This window comes from Pagrus pagrus (genome assembly GCF_965226575.1).
Source record: "Pagrus pagrus genome assembly, chromosome: 2".
In the NCBI taxonomy this organism is placed as follows: Eukaryota; Metazoa; Chordata; class Actinopteri; order Spariformes; family Sparidae; genus Pagrus; species Pagrus pagrus.
This window is the reverse complement of record NC_140186.1, coordinates 5,252,106-5,273,376: the sequence shown is the minus strand read 5'-3', so window position 1 is coordinate 5,273,376 and position 21,271 is coordinate 5,252,106. Positions and strand designations below refer to the sequence as shown.

General features: G+C 41.5%; 1 protein-coding gene across 1 annotated transcript in view; it reads right to left on the bottom strand.

The window, feature by feature from the left end:
* Window positions 1-21,271, bottom strand: part of cacng2b (calcium channel, voltage-dependent, gamma subunit 2b) — a 64,640-nt gene that overhangs the window by 11,734 nt on the left and 31,635 nt on the right. Inside the window, exon 2 of the mRNA XM_084380619.1 lies at window positions 8,061-8,144. Coding sequence (XP_084236745.1) covers window positions 8,061-8,144 — 84 coding nt within the window. The remainder of the gene's footprint in view (window positions 1-8,060; window positions 8,145-21,271) is intronic.

The window sequence follows — 21,271 nt, the reverse complement described above, 5'->3', positions numbered from 1 at the left end:
ACCTACACACACTCACTTTAATTTATACACACAAACTACAGTACAGTGCACCATTACTTTGTTGCACACACACACACACACACACACACACACCAGCTCAACAAGCTACAAAGTGAACACACTCATCGATCAGCCTCCCACCCACTCACTCGCTCACTCTCCTGCTCCAAAGTGGGGTGTTTCCCATACACACTGTACACTACCCACGCAGGAACGATCTGCTCGCTCCCTCTTTCTCTCTCTCTCTCTCTCACACACACACACACACACACACACACGCACACACACACGCACACACATTTCGCCCACGTGGGAGAGCCCAGCAGCAAAGAACATGTGGTTGTGGGAACTTGGCAAAACAGCTACAGGGGAATAACCAACTGCATGAGTGAGTGTGCTTGTGTGTGTGTGTGTGTGTGTGTGTGTGTTTGTGTGTGTGTGTCCATGTAAAGCTGACAGACGTGTTCACCAGTGGAATCGTATTTAGAAAATGAACGCATCTTATTTAGAGGGTAAGAAGAAACATATCAGCATGAACACACACACCAGCAGGCAGATGTGTGTGTGTCTGCACGTGCCTGTGTCAGTGTGTTGTTGCATGAATGTTGTACACACACATACGCACAAACACACAAACACACACACACACACACACACGAGGGTGCCTGTGCAGCCTGCCAGTCATTATCATGCCGTATTACTCATGTAAATCGTGATATGCCTCCATGTCACAACTCCGCTCCCAAAAATAGCCGCGGTGACATCAGCGAGTCGGATGACGTCATCGGTCGGTGACGTCACGTGTCTCCTCCCGATCCGGAGTATTAGCATTATGTACGAGGATCCAGCGGTCTAATTTTAGCAACGGCAAGACTGCGCACCGCTTCCACTTCAGAGTGTTCAGAGCAAATCAGGACTGTGTCTGTTTGTGTGTGTATATACATTCTTGTATTTCTATCTTTGTGAGGACCAAGTTGTAGATGAGTGGGGACCTTCTTGTGAAGTGGGGACATTTTGGCCGAATCTCCCTTTTTAAAAACAGCTTTTTGTGCACTGGTGTCGAGTACTTAAATCAATTTACTCAAATACTTAATTCATTTCGTCCAAACTACTTGATTATTTAAAACTTTTTACATATTTTTGCAACAGTTGTAGTCAGTATATGGTAAGTTTGTAGATTCAGTGTTGATTGCACAATGTAATAGACGTAGAAAAATAAAACCATCAGTGTTCCCCAAACTTCTCTATCACTTAACAATTTTGTCTGCCACCGACGCCCAGGAAAAGGTTAACTGATCCATTTCTATTACAGACTAAATGATTGAATAAACTCACATTTTGTCATGTGTTGGTATTTGCGACTCTGAGGAAAACAGAAAAGATGAAGTTGCAAACAGCAGTGCCAACACTAATACCACTTAGAAACTCTTGTGGGGAAAAGTTGTCTGTTGCCACTTTTATATATATTTTTATTGTTGGGTATTCATTTGTATTAGGATATTTTGACATTCTGGTATTTACTAAAAGGTTTCTTGTGGAGTTTTGTCAAGAAAAATGTACTGTATCTCAAAACACATTGTGTGCACCTTCTTATTATTCATTTTTTTCCTTTTTCTTGTGCTTGGTGATCGACAGTTTGGTTTTGATTTATCCAAATAAACAATTCATTTTTAGAAATGTTGGGTTGAGGGACAAAGGGATACATTTTTCAGTGACGGTCCTCTCAAATATATATGTACATACGTGTGTGTGTGTGTTTGTGTGTGTGTGTGTGTGTGTTCCTGTGCCTTGTTCAAGCCAGTTAGGGCCAGAGCTGAGCTGTTAGCCATATCTAATCCCATTCAACAGCTCCATGCATGATACGACACAAACACACACACACACACCTACAAAAACACACATTCACACACTGTGTGTTATATATTTCACACCCTTTCCATCTAACCCTGCATACACACAGCCAAGACACTATCCTATATTTATTCCGTTACACACACAAACACACACACAACCATGCACACATTGGCTCATAAACAACAAAGTGTTGTGCACTTCACATCGTTTAAGTCAAACCCCAAATACACACAGTCTTTAATGTGCCCACAAACAGTCTCACAAAGATAACCATGCCTTAGACACTCAGTCGTAACCCTCCTATTTCATAAAATCTTAATCAAAGTAAAATTGTTTCAAATGTAGAAACAAGTAATTAAATCTATTAATTGTATGGATTTCTTTGTTTGTGAGTGCAGCAGATGTGTAGTGACTGTACGATAAAACAAATAGCAGCTCAGGTTTCAAGGACAACAGGAGTTCATGTGCAATAATAGCAACAGCAGAAGAAATATGTTGGACATTAGACTATACATCAAACTTATGTAGGACATCACAGTCTCAGCAGGCTGAAGTGAATGTTATGTCCTCGTATCATCTTTGTTTTCAGTCGTGCTTGTCATTTGCGTGCTTGACCATTGCTTGTCAAATGATGGTCTGGATGAAATTAATGAGGAGATCTGTGTTGTTTGGTGCAGTGCCATTGTTGGTTAAAGCATTGTTTGGGACTTTTGGAAAAGTGTCGATTATCAGTGTTTTCTACTTAGCAACACATTCTGTGATCATGATAAGAAAGGATATTAATAGATTGGAGAAGTGTCAATTAAGTGTTGATTCAGTGTTAATTAAGTACTGTCACTTTCTGCCTGTTTCAGTTTGGATGTAACGCTGCTGCAGCCCCAGTTTTTGATTTTGTCTCATGCATATTTTTGCATTTCATCTCTACTCCCAAATGCTCCACTGACCAGCCAGAAGACAATGATTTCAAGGAAGTTCATAATCGATTTTTTTTTTTTTTGCAGAGCGATTTCACAAACCTAGGTGACAAAGAGCTTTACGAGGGCATCATACAACATACAGAAACAAATCATAAATGATGAAGTAACCACCTGAGCCACTTATTAATACAAAAAATGAGGACATAGTGCACACAGGTTAGTCTAAAAGGCATGTCTTTAGCTGCATTTTAAAATAATCCACAGAATCAGCAGAGTGCAAGAGTGCTGGCAGAGCATCCCATAGTTTCAGTGCAACAGCCTCAAATGCTCCAATCACCACGGGTCTAAAGGCTAAAATGTATTTGGATATTTCCCAATAAATTGTAGAATGTGAATTAGAGGTCTTCATGGGTTTGAAATGTTGGACCTGATCCAGAATGGAAACATACAAATCCTAACCCACATGCATTAAAGACACCTCATTTCAACAGGGGAACCAGGGATAATGAGACCCGATCCACCAGGCCCTGGCAGCAGCGTGATGCGCTATCAATTAACAAGCAGCCACGATCAATAAAAGTAGGAATTTGATAATAATGCCCTAAGAACTACTTCTAAATGAATCTGTTCTGAAATAATTTGTATATGTGCGTCAAAGACGAGAAATAATTAAAAGTATTAAAGCATTCTGCAACAGAGCGATAGACTGAAGATAAGGGGTGTCACAAATTCAATTCTAAATCGAAATGAGCTCTCAGTTTTAACCATCGCAATCAAAAGCAGAATCTGCGGTTCAACTAGTATTTTTATCTTTCCAACCCTGCACACTTCTGCACGTTCAAAGTTGAAATAAAAACACGCTTCAAAGATGAGACAGCTCGCTAACCGCCAGCCTGCAGCTGCACTTTCAGACACTTATCCTTATCTTTAGACCATCAGTCGGGGTAACGCTGACAGGTTTAGTTTATTTTTCTGCGATCCTTTTATTGATTGGTTGGGAAAAGGGTTTACGCGGGACAGATTTAAGAAACCAAACTTTGTAACAAACCGAACTTCTATCTTGTTGTTGTTTATTGTTAATCTCGGAAGGCGACAACACAAATTGAACTCTGGAGTCTTTATTTTTGGTGAATATTATTTGAGCTCGCCGAACTCGAGCCGTCAAGAAGCCATCAGGAAAAAGTCGAGCTGTTGATGTTAAATCCCCGAATCTTTTTAGAGGAATTTGAAAATGTAAATGACAGTTGTTAGGGCATAAAACCAACGATCTGTTGATCTTTTCCAAATCCGGATGCAGTAGACTCGCCGTGACATGGCCGCCCATGCTGAAAAAATTGTTCAAATCAAAAATCAAATCAAATCATGGATGAGTTCCATACATTATTGATTTCCTCAAATGTCTTCTCCCACCATGCTATTTACGTTATCATGTGATCAGAGTAGATGGTACACTCTGATATATTCGGATTCACTCACATATTAGCTGCGTTTGCACTTATGATTTATAAATGATTCGCTCATATTTCCGATGATTCTGCTCTGTGGTTCAAATGGATACACCAGCATGGTAAACTGTAATCCCTGTCCTCTATATTATGCTGTAGTGAAGGATTGGGGTGGTGGCTCTGTCCTCTCTCTCTCTCTCTCTCTGTGGCTGCGGCTGATAGTACTGCTGCAGGAGGAAGGCTGACTGCTCGCCCTTACATAACCACATGTACAAATTCACCCAGAGAGAGAGCGGAGGGTGGGGGTGGCAGGGTGAGACGGCTCAGAGAGCGAGAGACCGAGAGAGATCGAAAAGACTCTTGGGGAAGGAGAGAGAGGATGGAGAGTGTGAAGAATCCAAAATGAATGGCAACTTTCATCCTCCATATAATATTGGTCTACTGCTGTTGGTACAAGTGGTCTAATTTGTGGCAGTCTGTTCATGAATTGTGATATTTATGTCTATCTCTTCCAGAAATTGGCTTGAGTCATTTGAGAATGAAGATTTTCCCACTAAAAATGAAAAGCTGCTGCACTCTCAGATCAGTCGCAATCTTTTTCATATCATTATCCGAGGCTTTGGCCATTAAAAACTATATGATTGAAATTCAAGTTGGCAGCCTGGAAATGAAAGAATAGACAATTGAGGCTTGTAGGGGGTTATGAAAGAGCAGTGGTCTCCCCTCATTCAGGGACTGTTTAACAAGGAACCAGTCCAGCAGAGCTGCTCGGTGGCCACTTGTAAGACTGCGGTTGTGTTGGGAAGCTTCCAGGAGGGAATCTGTATGAGTGATAAACAAATGTTGCATCATTTCCATCTGTCAGAATGTATCATCATCCGCACTTTACATTGTCATTTCGGTAATTTAGCTGACACTGTGATTCAGAGTGACTTATAGTGAGTGCAGCAGTAGAATGAGCTTTGATTACCATATCACTGAAGATTACAGGAAACCAAAAGCGAGCAGTGCAAGAGTCAGTGTGTGAGTGCGTTTACAATAATTATGTGATCTTGCACTCCATTAAAGTGGTGCTCAGAAAACGAGCGGAATAAGAACAGAGGGACAATTTGTCAAATGGTCACAGTCACATACAATTACGGACCTGACACAGCAATGCTGAATACATGCGCTGCGTAGCTCTCCACTATCCCCACTAGAAGTGGTCCTTATTGGCTGAACGGCTCACTAGTAAGCTGGTGACTCATCTTAACATTGTGCAGCTGGGTTTGATATGTTTTTAAGACAGTTAAAGGATAATCCTGACAGTATTCTTTATTTACCTTCTTGTCAATGAGTACTTCCTGTGCAGCTAACCTTAACTCTTATATCTTAATACTCTGTACTATACAACTCCACACACCGCCACATCATTGCACTAGATTTATGTTACTGTAATGCCTTGAACATGGGAACAACTAGTTTATTTTGAATCAATCAGTTGGTGGTGCAAATCCTGACCAGTGCACCGAATGAGAATAAAATAGTCCAAAACAAATGGCCTATTTTCTCTTTTGAAAGTAATGTTTGGTCAAAACTACAATGCCCAGTTGTTTAAAGGACAAATTAAACTGCGACTCGTTTTTTAAAAATATTTATGTCTTGGAGAAGTGAATGGTACAAGAACATGTAACAATTGGAGCTGGGGTTTACGGCCAAAGCTTAGTTGTAGGCGGTTTATGCTCCCTCCTGACTCTCCCAAGAGATCAGGTCTCTCTCATTCCCAGATAGCCCCTGGCATCTCATACAGATGAAGAAAGTACCAGGCTTTCAACTAACTCAAGTGTGAACCCAAACATGGCAAGATTAGACATGATCTTTTCCAAAACCTAACCATGTAGTTTTGGTTCTATAATACCTGGCAAAACTTCAACCATTTGACAACGTTAGGCTCATGTTCGAAAGGATTTACTACATATACAAACACACGAGTGCACAGGTATTTCAAATTGTTGCTGTAGCTCACAGCGGGTAAAGAAGGAATACAGGATAAGCGGTTCACCTGAGAAAAATGCAGCAAATTCAAAATGAATAGTATCTTCTGTCTTCCATTCCCAAAATGGTGACTGCTGTTTCAGTGGCTACAAGAGTGTAAAGGATACCAGACCACCAACTGATCAATGTCTTATCTCTGTCAGGGATTATTAATCACCTTCACCCGACAAGGTGCTGTACAGAGGAGCCACTCAAAAAGTCCTTCAGGACCTTTAGGAATCACAGTTCACCCATAAAACCTGCCAAAGTAAAAGATTCATAAAACCTCGACAGACTACTGTCAGACTACAGTGGCTCATTGTGACAACAACTCTGGTGCACTCTTTCTTCAAATCCAACTCTCTTGAAACTTGCTAAAAACCATCTGAAGTGGATTCTGACACCAACTTCGGGTCCCTCTCTGTCCTGCTCCCCATTATCCCCTCGCTCCACCCCACAGCCTCCATCCACCAGCTGTCAGACAGGCGTGCAGGCCTCCGTGGAGATGGACAGACAGATGGATGGAAAGCAAGAGGGAGGAGGCAAGGGATGGATGGAAGGAAGGAGGAGAGGGAGAGGTGTGACCCACATAGCGGAGCCTGGAGTATTTATAGAAGAAAGTGTCCTAATTGGCAAGCCGCTGGGAGAGCAACAGCACTGCACTGGTACCCTACTCCTTGTCCTTCACCTCCTTCACCTTCCCTTCTCCTTGTCTTTTGCCTTCTTCTGCCACCTCGTCCTCCTGTCCTCTTTCACCCCCCAGCATCTGTCTTCTCGAAGACTTCATCGCCCGTTTGGCTGCCCATCTTTCATCCTTTTCCACATCAATGACCTCCTCCGCAGACCGTGACTTCCAACTCCTCTTTTGTGGACCTCCACCTTTACACCGCTCCCTCTAGTTTCCGATCTTAACTCTTTGTCGTCGCCCTCTCTCTTCCACCTCAAACTTCTTGCCCCAGCTGCCTCCTTTTTTTCCTTGGTGGCCAAAGCTGTTGTCCCCTAGTCCACACCATCTTTCATGAAGCTTGAAACACTTTAAGGTTTCTGATGGCAAAGTTGATACTGACTTATTCTTGTATCTGAAATTTCTGAAATCTTGAAACCTTCACGTTTCTTTAGGTTCCATTTCCAATGTTATGATGAGACAATGCAGTGCTTATGCTCTGGTTAGGTTTAGGTGCAAAAAACACTTGGTTAGGCTTAGGAAGTTTTGATGCCACTTGGTTAGGCATCAAAAAAATGTCACCACAAAAACGGCTACAAATTGTCCCAAGGTCTCCTTAAAAATATCCGATGGCTTCGCAAATGTTTAAATGCAGTCTCGAACTGTGGTTACTGGCTTGGCAGCCTTCTCGCCTTCTCTCCCCAACCTCACAATATGATTGTTAGGTCATTAACATGTAAAGTGAATGTGATATGACATGTATTGTAGATGGATTTGCATAAAATTGTACTCAGTTACAGATACCAGCCACCTAAATACCGACTTTTTTTCATCAAGATTCATGCATTATTCCCTAAGAAATTAATGAAAAACACCCAATATGGGGGAAAACATTCCTGGATCCGTCACTTTATCTGTACTTAAAGATTATGGGGTCTATTCTGAGTTGAGACCAAGTTTTTTTGGAAATCAGTTGAGCAGTTTTTCAGTGTAATCCTGCTGACAAACCAACTCACCAACCAATAAGCAAACAGACACGGGTGAAAACAAAAACCTCCCTTGGCTGAGGTAATAATGATCATGAGTGCAAGAAATCCTTGACGCAAAAAATGGATGAAAACACAATAAATCCTGAGAATACAGAGATGGACGGAGGGAAGGACTCACGTAGGAAGTACTCGGAAGCATCCGCCTCATAGTCGGCGTCCTCAGGGAAGTGATCTATCTGCTTACACATGCCTTTAAAAGAACCTGTGTGAGAGAGGAGGAGAAAGAACAGGACAGTTATAACTAGTCAGAAGTCAAAAACAACTGAATTCATTTGATATGACTGGAGAAATGGAACAGTGTAAAGAAAACATAATAAAATCCAACAATGTTTATGTAAACGCTTGTTTGTGTGTGTGCCTCTCATGACTCTTTGCTCAGTTAAATGTCCATAAACTCATCACTTTCATTGCAGTAAAAACTGATGATGGAAGAGAAAGAGAGAGGAAGAGAAAAGAGGGAGAAGAGGGGGAGCAGAGCGAAAAAGCAAAGGTAAAAAGGGAAAGGGGGAGAAGAGATGCAACGTTTGAGACAAAGGAAACAAGGAGAGGAAGAGAGGTTTGTCAGCTTTGAAGGAAACACATCACAGGACGGAAAGTGACAGACAGACGAGGAAAGAAAGCAGGAGGAGTTTAATTTAAACGCCTCGACAGAGCAGGCGGGAGGGTGAGGTGGAGGAGGAGGAGGAGGCAGGAGGAGAGAGTGAGCGAAAATGCAAATGAAGGAGAGGAAGAAAGGAGAGCTGATAGTGCCGCTCATTAAGAAGAATTGTGTGTGTGTGTGTGTGTGTGTGTGTGTGTGTGCGTGTGTGTGTGTGGGTGTGTGTGTGTTTAGCTTGGTTCAGCTCCAGTGGTAATTGTATGCCCTCCCAAACCACTGCAATTAAATGGGCCCTTGTTAATTGGCGATTGAAGGACGAAAGGCTCGCGCCCGGCTTTCAAATGGGCATCGGTTACACACACACTTGCGCAATATGTCTCACACTTACAGGCACACACACACACACACTTACACACACACACACACGCGCTCATATACTATAGCATCAGCCCTATTGTCAAGAGCCTCGCTGGCTGTCTTTCTCACTCATCACGGTGATAACACTCACGGCTAAGTTTTCAGATATTCTGCATTTTCATCATGGCCACGGAGAAGACGAACAATTTTACACCAAAGCTCGACACATAAAAGTGAAAGAAAAATGATGACAGAAGTCTACCACAAGCCTGTTTCATATTTACATATCTTTAATACACCTCAGCAAACACTCAGGCGAACAAAGTGTTTTTCATCAGGTAGACTTTGATAGATACATTAAAGATATTTCACCAGGATGCGGCTCGGAAAAACCTTTCAGCGAGAACGCTTTCATCATTTTATAATTTCGGTGTGAACTGTGTGGAGCTGTGTGCTGAAATTCCTTTTCCCGTTTCTGAGAGGACTGTGATGAACCAACAGCGCTGCGTGTTTCGGGAGGAAATAGCTTTGCATTCACGTCGTATCTTGTCTCGGTTGCTTACTGTAACTATTTGTTGTGCAGATGGCAGGGATACTACAAAGTTAAATAGACTTGACTCATGCTGGGTGCACTCAAGAGGCTTTTTGTCAAGGAGAGAAATAAAGTGTTGATGAGCTCGGGTCTCTCGGGTGATGTAGTTTGATCTCCAGGGGGACACGAATGAGGTCTCAGTATTTCTTTAAAAAGACTGAGTCATCAGCGTCAAAAACATTATTATTTGTTCAACTGGAGGTTTATTACGGGTGGATCTTATCAGCTCTGTCTTGAAATAATGCCATCTATAAATAACAGGATAGTCCCAGTTGTTCTCGTCAGCACGTTGCTACATGCATCATATAATTGTTAACTCCTGATACAGATAATATCATGAAAATGACATGTTTCTGAGAGTGTTATTAACCCAATAAAGACAATAAATGTAATGTTTTATCTTATTAACTTCAATGATTTCTGTAAAAATATGCTCATTCTGAATTTGTAGTTGGGACAGAGGCAAGAAAAGACTGGAAACATTGTGGTATAGTCCAAAAACACCTGTTTGAAACATTCCCCAGGTCAACAGGTTCATTGGTAATATGTGATGATTGGGTATGAAAGCGGCATCCTCGCAGTCGTTCATAAGCAAGGATGGGCCAAGGTTTAACACTTTTTTTGTATTTTGGTCTCATTTGTCTTCCGTCATTGTTTTTATGTGAATGTGGATCTTCCAGAGGTCCTATGGTTTGCATGTGGGAAACCATAGTGTGGGACACGCACTAGTCTTGGTCATGACTTGGTCTTGGTTTAGGTGTTCTTGATCACAACACTGAGAATAGTATGAACACGCATGCATATGTCACACAGCTAGCGTGCTTACAGTGTTAGCTGAATATAGCCACGTTTCCATAAAATGTCAGGCGAATTTTAAGTGAACTTCTGAAAGTTTGCAGAAAATAAAAAATGTCAAAATGCGAATCTGGTGTGTTTCCATAAACTTCTTTGAGCGAATGAAGTAGGCTACGTCAGAGGATGACACGGTGTAGGCTACGTGGCTACGTCACACGTGGATGTGGAAGTAAACAGAGGCTAGAGGTAAACTAACCAGGAGACAAATCGGAGAGAGGTCGTCAGGAATTACTCTCGATAGGGCACGTTGTAATTGTTCTTGCATGTCAGCTTGCATCGGCCATGTTGCATGCTGTCCGGAGACGATGATTATAATGCACGCAGCAGACAGTGGAAACAGCTGATCAGTCATGTGAGTTGAGTTGGCAAATCTGTTTCCATCAAACATTTTGCGCATTGACTCTGATTCGCAAAAGACAAAAGCCACCTCAAGCGAGTGTACAAACTTTTTTGTGAATTAGTTAATTTGTTTTATGCTAACCTGTGGCCCTCGGTGGATGTGGTCTTTCCAAAACCCACCGCAAATTTTTTCCCCACCGTCATTCTATATCAAAGAAGTTCCCACAGGAATGAATGGACTCAGTATGTGTGGTGTGTCTTTATAGGTTTTACCAAGTCTTCGGGTCTGTTAACCAGATTAAATTGTAACTGCTTACTACAAGACAGCATATCAGCTCATCCAGTTTGGACTCATCCCTCCCACTCAGACCGTTCATTTTTAACATTCCTGCCTTCACATGAGTTCTGTTATTTTTCTCAACCATCCAACTCACATGTAGCTACACTGTTATAAAACATTCAAAATGGTGTCTGTCGTGGTTGCTAGGAGATGTGCAAAGTAGAAGACACAGTCAAAAAAAACCCCAAACAAATAAAAAAACACTTGTACCAACACTCCCTCAACTTTAATAATAATACTCTTTGTGTCAGTGTTTGGTTTTCAGTTTTAATTTACTCCACATGAAGAAACCCACATTATGTCAAACACAAGCAATTCACACACTCACTGCCGGGCAGAATCTCCATCATCTCCTCTCTCCTCAATCACTGCTCTCTCTCCTCTCTCTCTGCCTTTCACACTCTCCCTCACTCCCTCCAACACATGCCCACCCACGCTGCAGCACAAGCACATGTAATCTGGAATTGCATTTTCCCTTTCCCTTCTCTCTCTCTCCTATCTCTCCCTCAACACAACCCTCTCCCTCTCGCTCCTCTATCTGTCTCTCACATGCATACATGTGCATGTACCCCGAGGACCAGATTCCCATTTGAACTGAGCTGGCAGCTCGGCCCTCCTCTCCTCCTCCTCCACCTCCTCCTCCTCTCTCTCCCTCTCTTTTCTTTTTCTTCTTCCCGCAATTCAAAATCAAGAGCACACTTTATTGTCTCGACAGGGATGAAACCTGTGCATCCCGAGCGGAGCATTATGTCATCATCTGAGATTCACTGATGGCGCTGGCTTTAACAGACGGCCACAAACAACATGAATTGGGTCTGAAAATTTTGGCATGTTGTTTCTTATTCATTTATGAGCCTCAGTCATGAGCGTTTTACAGCCACTTCTAGTTATCAGAGTACTGAACACACACACACACTGTTCTCATGTGTCACATGTTTACCCAAGAACAAATGGTCTTACTACTCTTTTGTCATCAGATGAGTCAATGAGCTTCTCGTGTCTGTGTTCTGATTTTGTGACTGTGAGACCAGTTTTGTGAGGTTTACTCATAATCATCATAATGGGGTTTTTTGATCAATCAGTCACAACTAGCACACAGATTTTCAATCAACACGGAAATGCATGTAGAGCACCAGTTAAAGAAACCAACACAATGTGAGTTTACAGCACTGTCGTCATTGTTTTTCTTTAAGGCCTCAGGACCAGCCGGCCTTTATGCTTTCTTTTCATTATTTGTGTCAATTAAACAGTTTTGTGACAATTTTCCACCTTGTAATTACACACTGATATGAAGAGATGACACAGGCTTATGTCTGGTGTCGTATTCAAATGTATTCAAAAATATATTTAATACTATATTATATACACTATAATGTGTACTTGTGATGTATTATTGCATATATAAAATGACATTTTCTCTCTATATTGACAAAGATACAATATAAAAAAATATATATTTCAACAAATAGATTTTCATATACATATCATGAACATATCATCAAAATGTATATTGATTATGTTTTTTTATACATTCTTGAAGAAAAATTTGAATATATTGGCATGTAGTCAAAATATGTGGACTTACGTATAACATTATTTTCAGTCTATGTCAATATACGCTTGTTCTGCAAGCCCTAGCCAAAGCCCTATTGTAATGAAATGAATTATTATTATTATTATTATTATTATTATTATTATTATTGTGACTGCTCGTGTATTTTATAATTAACCACGTTGTAGAAAGACAGACGGATTAATTTTAACACTGATGCTCGTGGAAATACTAAACAAGTGTTTCTTTTTGTTCTTTTTTGAAAGCTTCATTTCATCTGTTCACGCTGCAATATGAGACCAGCAATTTAAAACTCAACCACTCTCAGGGGTGTTGATGAAAAACTTCTTTTGGGTTTGAAAGAATTAATGTTGGTGGGATTTTAAAACTGAGATAAAGACGTGGATCATCACAGATGACAGTTCAACGTTACGCTGTAGAGAAAGCACAGGCGTGATAAATTATTGATGGGTGGATTCCATTTTGCTGCTTCAGTTTTAGGATCCTGGTTTTGTACACGCTGTCTCGCTGCTATGATTTACTGGGACACTTGAATACATCGGGGCCGTCATTAATGTAATTAGTAACACCTGGGCTTTATAACCTTTAAAAGACGCTGCACACATACACACAGGTGTTGTCGATTACTTAGACTGATTAAACTTCAGATCAGCTTGACACTGGGCGGAGTTTGGATTACAAGAGGCCACTCAATTAAAAATAAGAAGCATAAAGGAATAAGTTATACCATTCAAATAACACTGCAGTAACACTGACAGACAGATGCAAGAGATGCCAATCAATCACAGTCTGAACACCTACACGGTGCTGAGAAGACGTCTAATCAGGGAAAATGAGTGCAAACACCTGTGTGGGTGTACCGTGGATGTGTAAACAAATTTCCATATCCTTCCTAAATCACTAATTTGCTTGATAGGTACAGTTATTATGCAAATCTGAAATATAGCAGCCCGTTCTCACCCCCTACGCGTCATATACAGCAGCCTGGTCACTTCTAAATTTGACACGCCAGGTACCCCCTAGTGTCTTTTCTGAAAGCTCCCCTCAAGTACAATGGTATAACGGGCAGGAAAGGCTGAGTCAGTGGGTGGTTAGGGTGGCTGATATGCAGGACTTTCCCCTGGGAGGCTGGAGCGCCTGACCAAGTGTCTACAGTCATTTATTCTTAAGTTATGTTGCGTAAATAAGTGAATTCACGTAACTCAACTCTACGTAAGTGAACGCTATTCAACCACAAAGCAGGATGTTTTCCTAAACCTAACCGAGTGATTTAACTCCAACACTGACCAAACAGTTTTATGTTTAATCCACGGCTGTTTGACAACATTATTAACAGTCCGTACGTTTACACATTGCACAAATACCAAAAGCTGATCCTTGCAAAAGTAAATGTAAATACAAACTTAAACGTTCAGCCTCTGGACAGATATACACCAAAATTTTGCTAAATTATGCCTAAAGACGCAGGCAAGTGACAAGAAGATTGAATGTTAACTCACAAGCCTGTATAGATAAAGAACAGAGCTGAAATTAAAATAAAGTCTTCCTGACTTACACACTATTTAATTTAGAACAACAAATAAACGAGTCGGCACTAAACAGTCTTTAATTTACAACAATTTCCAACCATATTATTGCCAGTTGTTATATTGTTAATCTGGGTGTTAAGTACAGTGCAGGACAGATATAAACAAGACAAATAACTATATATATAAAAATACATGAATAAATATACACTTCATACACTTGAGTTGCACTATACAGCTTCTCTCTATTGTGATTTTATGAATAAAAGTCATACCACTGTTCTATCTCTACTTTTGAAATAAACTATTGCATTACGCTCTCCTTCGTCCTCCTCCTCCTCTCCCTGCAGTCGTCATAATGAGGTGTCGCTCTTCCAAATTGCCCCTGTTAAATTATACATCCTGCTTAAACATGGAACAGATACTATTATTCTGAGACCAACCTGCACCTCAGGGGTCAGGACGGCTCCATCACCCACTTATCCTCGCAGCAAGACGGGCCCGTGTGACACTCCGCAGGTGATTTATACCAATAATATGAGACCCCGGTGACCCCTCTGCTGTCACAAGCCAATCAACGGGCCTGCGTGTCGACTGACCTCGTGGCTGTTAAGGATAAGTTAATGTAGTGTGATGAAACGCTATCAGACATCCTTTTATGAAGAATTAACACCCTAACCCACTGCAGAAAGTGTGTGTGGGAGAGTAAGAGATGTAATGTAAAGTACAAACGCCCTCCTCTGAACCAGCGCTGTGTGTTATGCAAATACTCGGCATAGTGTCTTTATTCTTTATGCTAATTATGGCTCAGTCAATCTGTATGCTAAAATGCCATTAAAGTAATCCCTCAGCTGCAAAGGTGGATGAACATCAGAGACCTCAAAGAAGACGTGTTGCGCAGCAAAGATGGCTATCAGCTCAGTTCAGCTGATTACAGGTGTGATGCACAGAAAATGTGTTGCTTTTGCTTTTCTTGATCTTTTAACGTTAATTCATCCAGGAGACGGTTTTCTCACTTTTTTTTTTCTGCTTTCGCGCGTTTGCAAACATTTACTTGTGTACTGTAGGTTCCCCATCTGCACTGAATATGGATAACCTAAAACATATGACTGTATTCTGAACTGGATGCCATACTAAGATACAATACTACACAGGCCAGTCGCCAGGATCTGCAAACCACTGATACGCTCACATTTGTAGGCGACATAGACTACTTACCATCTGGAGGTGGAGGGGACGGTGGTGGGGCAGTTCCAGACTCTGTTTCAACATTTGTAAGTGTCACACAAGTGGGTATCTTTGAGGAGACCTCCAGACTATTTCCAGCCATGTTTGTGGCAGCCATGACAGGTATTTTAAGCCAAAAAAATAATCTTTTCCTAACTCTAGCCAAGTGGTTTTTGTGCCTTAACCTAACCTGACCATAAGCACAGTGTTGTCACTACATAAAAATGAACACTTAAAGGCAGGGGGGCAATATGGTCATCATCAAAGCAATGCATTCTCAGACAGTCTGGAAGATATTTATTTTGTTGCATTCAGTTGTTCACAAGACAACTGACTGTTTTGCTTCCTGCATGTTTCTACAAGGCTGCACAATGGTAAAACAACCATATCACAAATATTTTGACAGATATTAGATTTGCCAGTTGATTCCCTATCAGTGAAGAGATCGTTTTTGTATTACAGTTTCAATTTTAGCCAAAAAAGAACCTAAAAATTATGATGATGTGACATTTGTTGGGGTCTCTATCAAACAAACATGCTTTCTTACATCTGGAGAGCAAGATTTGTGGGCCAGAACATCTCTGAAGTCTCTTGTGATTTGGATATTGCACTTGGCCATAATGTGTTTTTGATACTATTTTAATTAATGAAGACCTTGAGAAGTTCAGTCCCTGGCTCCTTTATTGGCCTCGGCACAGCTGGCCGATCAGAGTGTGAAGTGGGTGTGAATGTTGGATTGTCGGTTTCCGATAGTTGCGAGAACAATCGGACACAGCCTGCAACCCTAAATTCGGAAAGTTGTAGTTGTCTCGATCGCTGTTCAACCTCCCCTCCTCACCTCTCCAACGACCTTTTTTTATTTTACATCTGTAGCTGTTGGCTGTGCTGGATTTGGTGGGTGTGGACTCAACTCTACCCAGAACTCTGATGGTGAAGTGAACGCTTCCTGTCATTACAGAAGGTGCCGAGCAGGTTGGACTAGGCTGCCCTATTCCTTCACCAGTCCAACATCCAGTGCCAGTAGGTTGTGTTCACAATCAGCTCTGTTGTTCTGTTCTTTTATTAGTTCATACTGCAGAAAAGGAGAGACTGCCTTACTCTCCAAAGTACCCTGCCACTGCAGATCCACATGAACACTCATACTATAGAAACTGCTATAAGAACCCATCAAAGGAATCCAGTGATGCAGGTCATATACTATTTTTAAGCCTCGACTACTGAACCCCCATAAAGTTTTCATGGATTCATTACATTGCTGAACTATCTGCTCGCTTTGAAGGTTGGAGGACATGTTATTCTTTTAGGTTTCCGATCTTTGTTATCGACTGTGTCTCCATGCATACAGTATACGCGCAAGTTTATTGATTTGGTCGTACTCTGAAATGCTCTGCAATCAATGAATGTGAATACCAAAATCAGCTCTTCGTGTATTTCGAGATAAAAACTCTGACATGCAAGATGTGTTCCACTTCATGAAGCCGAGGAACAGTGTCGCCTGAAAAGCGTTCACTTCATTAAACGACTTCATTGTGAGCTGTATTTCATTTTAATCTTTGAACCCGGACAGCCCAATTCATTTCCGCACAATTTCAGAACACATTCGACAATAGAGAGACCTATTAAAGATAATTGTAATAAATGTGGAATTAGATTCTCACCCTACTTGCACCAACTAATTTAGAGTAAGCAATTACTTTTCCTGTCTGCAGGCACGCACGTATGTGTGTGTGTGTGTGCGCACACACACAACACATAAATTAGTTTGATGTGTAGATGTGACAGAAAAAATAAAACTGCTGGGTTTCGCTGCTGATGAAAGCCTCCATCCTGTCTTTGATTTTTTGGAGAGAAATGGAGCAGTGCGCTGTCATGTGGCACAAAACAAGAAGCTGCTAATGTGACAGCAGCACAAACGGCTTTCTAATTGTAATTTGGCAGGACAGGAGCAGTGTGGTGAAGGGCACCAAAGAGGCCAGGTGGTCGGAGACTATTCCACAACCAGGTGTTCACACTTTCCATCCAAATGAGTTCATCGCTGCTAAAAAAATTTCCCCTCAGTATTAAAATGAATGAGGCAAGCACTCTAACATGTAACACACAAGCTCACTTCTTAACCTGACAGGGTCGTGCGCGATGATTGAATTTTAAGCAGCTCTGTTTGGCCATATGCAGCAAAAGTGTGAGCAGATTAATGCCAGTTCATAATAATATAATTAACTTTATTTATATAGCACCTTCACCTATACCTATAGCAACAAGATTTAAACAAGATGAAGTAATAATAACAGATGTGATCAGTTGAGATAAAAGTGAGTCTTGGGATCGATTTATAGGAAGATACTGAGTCTGCCTGCCGGACATCTCCACAGCTGAGGGGCCCGAACAGCAGAAGCCCCTGTCGAGATTTAGGGACCATTTAGTAGGAAGAGGAGGATCTCAAGCAGGGATCAGGATCATAAGGGGTTTGCAAATCACAGATATAGGCAGGAGCCAGACCATTCAAAGCTTAAAAGAAGCATTGATATCTTAAAATCAATTCTAAAACTCACAGGAAACCAGTGAAAGACAGCAGGAATTGGTGTAATGTTGTCACTTCTCTCAGTATGACTTCCATCTTTCACCGATTTTCTCTGATTTGACATCATATCATTTATATGGAAAGTATGAGCAGCCGAATCAGAAAAGAAATCATTAAAGCTTCTGTGAAAAATCAGGAATTTCTGACAGCACCAATATCTCACACTTGTAAAGAGGTATGAACAAACTATTTGCAAATGGCTGCAAAGCAAAGCCCTGACAATTAAATACAAGACGACTGCTCATTTAAAAGGAGCTGTACTGTATAAGCGTAACATGTGTAACTCAAAAGTAGCTACAAATCTGCTTCCAAAAAAGTTAGGACTCTGTGTTAAACATAAATAAAACAGACTGTGATCCTGTTTGATATATAATGAAATTAACATTAACATTTTTGTCATTGATTTTTGTAAATCTGTGCTTTTTCTGATTTTTTTGCAGAAACACATTTTAAACAAGTTGGGACAGGGGCAGCAAAAGACTGGAAAAGTTGTTGAATTCTCCAAAAACACCTCGATAGTATCAGGGTTGGGTATGAAAGGGGCATCCTCGTAAGGCTCAGTCGTTCACGATCAAGGACGGGGCCAGGATGTTTTACACAGGGTCGTAACTTTATTGGATTTGGGGTTGTAATCTAGGCTACAGTAAAATGATGCGACTACAATGTGGCTCGCAGTCAGAGTAACCATCTTGAATAATGCCTGAAGACTCTAAAGTGGGAATAATTTGTTTCGCTGTAAAACTGGGTCACGCTGGAATCACTGGGATCCACTGAAACGGCTGTAAATCAAGCAGGAGGAAACTTTTCCAACCACACCTCTCACCGGACTGAAGGGTACAATTCAGCAAAAATTATGTTGAATAAGAACATTTCAGAACATTCAGTGACGACATTTTCAAAGTTGTTGAGGAAAAGTACAGGTTAAGAGGTTTAAAGCCAACCTAACCTTCTAACCTTCCTTTCTAACCTCACTCACTGCGTCGTCTCGGTGCTTTCTGTTCTCCGGCTTTAGTCGTGTGTCTGCTAACAGGAAACTACACAACCTAACAAGCTAGCGTACATGTAAGAGGCACCACGGGCACTTAGATCTGCACTGGTATCATGTAAAATGTTGAAGTGTGTTAGCTCCATCACTGATCCCCATCATGCATTGGATCAGTCAAACAGTTGCAGACATCTCCCCTCATGCATTTCCCCCACTGTAGAACTACAGATCTCTTTTGTATCGTATATATAAAATCAGATTTGTTCTGTAAAAGGTGGGTTTTTGTTGTTACCAGACGTATCTGTGTAATTTCAGAGAGCTGAAAAAAAAACAGCGACGCTTTTAGGGACAGAGCTGTGTCACCGGCATGTAGCACTCTCAGGACAAGAGTGTTACAACGTGGTGAGTGCATACTACCCTCAAACAAGGGTTGCAGCTTTTCAGAGCACATTAAACAGCCTCACTATCCTCCCCCAAAAAACATGTGCAGCAATCTGAAGCTGCCAGCCGTAGCAGGAAATAAAGCATTTTTACCGAATCCTGACTCTCAAAGTGACTGCGACAACAACTGCATGGTGGAAACAGGATCACAGTGTCTGGCCACAGCGAAAATTCATTCAGTCGTCCTTGCAAAGTAGACGGTGCCAGAAACTAGGTGACGCACTGTGATGCTCCCTCGGTCACGAAGCAAGACAATAAGTTAACAACATTAATTCAACAGAACGTATTTGAACCATCTCCTCCTGTCTCACATCTTTTTTTTTGCATAGCACTTTATACTCCAGCAAATCTGGGTTATGTTAAACTAGATGGTGCGAGACAGTTGAAATGATTTTAGCTCTCAGTTCCCTCAAAAGTCACCACTGTCAAGGCTGAGGTTGAACCAGAGATGCTATAAGAGAGGAGACGAGCCACTCAGCAGAGATGGTCGACGGTCAAATGACACATATCCTACCAGTTCCCTTCAAAAGCCAATAGTCTGCTTTACCAGCTGAACTGGGAAACACATCAGCCAATTGCGTTGTTGCAGTTGGACAGTTGAAATTCACAACAGTTTCAACCGATTTGGTGCAGCTGCAGATGGACTTCTACCAAGCATAGAAGAGGAGATCACGCTAACGCACAGGACTATCAAGTAAGGTGAGGTGATCCAAACATTAGACTATAAGCAGATGGCGTCACGTCACGGCAGTGTGGATTGAGCCGTAATTGAAGTGTAATCAGCAAACATTTTAAGCTTTAATTTGAAGTCACCAAACTTTTTTAAGATAAGGACCTGGTGTTGGTAGCCCCGAATAACTGCCTGGGGGTGTTGCCAAGATGGCTGCCAAGTGGCAAGACTTCTCCTGAAAGGACTTTGGTTTAACTCAGTGGGACTAGTCCACCTCTGGTGTTCGAGCTCTTTACATGCTGTCTTATCGGCTAGACAGTGCAACATCATTAAATATAAAAATAATTGCGTTATTGCGCTACATAAACCTGATAGCAGCTTATGTTGCAGTTAACATCATCAGTGACGTCTGCACCGGTAGCGTAAGGAGAGCAGAAACACATAGCGGATAGAGGTAGAGTCTCTGAACGTAATTGTTTATGAAAAGTGAAGAATTCACAACATAACATAAATAAAATATTTTGTTTCTTGCAGAGGAAACCATTGCCCCCCAAAGGCAATGGTATGGGAAACACTGCAGTTAATAAACAAGGCTGAAAGAGCTTTAATGGGGGAGTAACAGCAACCACCTGCAAACAACCAGACTGTCCCCCTTTTGAGAAATCCCTCAGCTCTCTCTCCGGTCCCTTCACTGCTCTATCCTAGTTTTGTTTAGTGAAACTTTCTGCAATGTTTTCCTCCCCCCCCTCCCTCCCACCCAGATGAATTCATTTGGCACAGAGGGAGAGAAAGAGGGGAAAAAAGGAGAAAAATGAGGTAATGAAAAGAGGGAGAGGGAGAGAGACAGACAGAAGAGATGTGAGAGACGGAGAGGTGACAGAAACGAAAGAACCGCGAGCGTCCCGGCAAAGCTCATTGATAAATGAGGCAACAGATGTTTAGTCCTGTATAAAATTACACCAGGCAGCTATATGTGGAACAGCTACCTGGCCTCATTCTGCAGCTCTACATTACATCCTCCCCAAATCCTCTCCGTTACAACAAGCTGGCCAGCGGAGCCAGAGAGGATGATGAGAGCTCAGATTTTTACTGTATTATTATGATTTATGCTGCTGTATCGTTACATTGGCAGCTTATCAGAAATTACAGAATAGTAGGAGAATGTCAGGCTTTGTCTCTTCTTTAGATTTACTAGATGTTGACTTATACTGCACAGTTATGAGTGGAAAAACTCAGCTGCCATGTCTT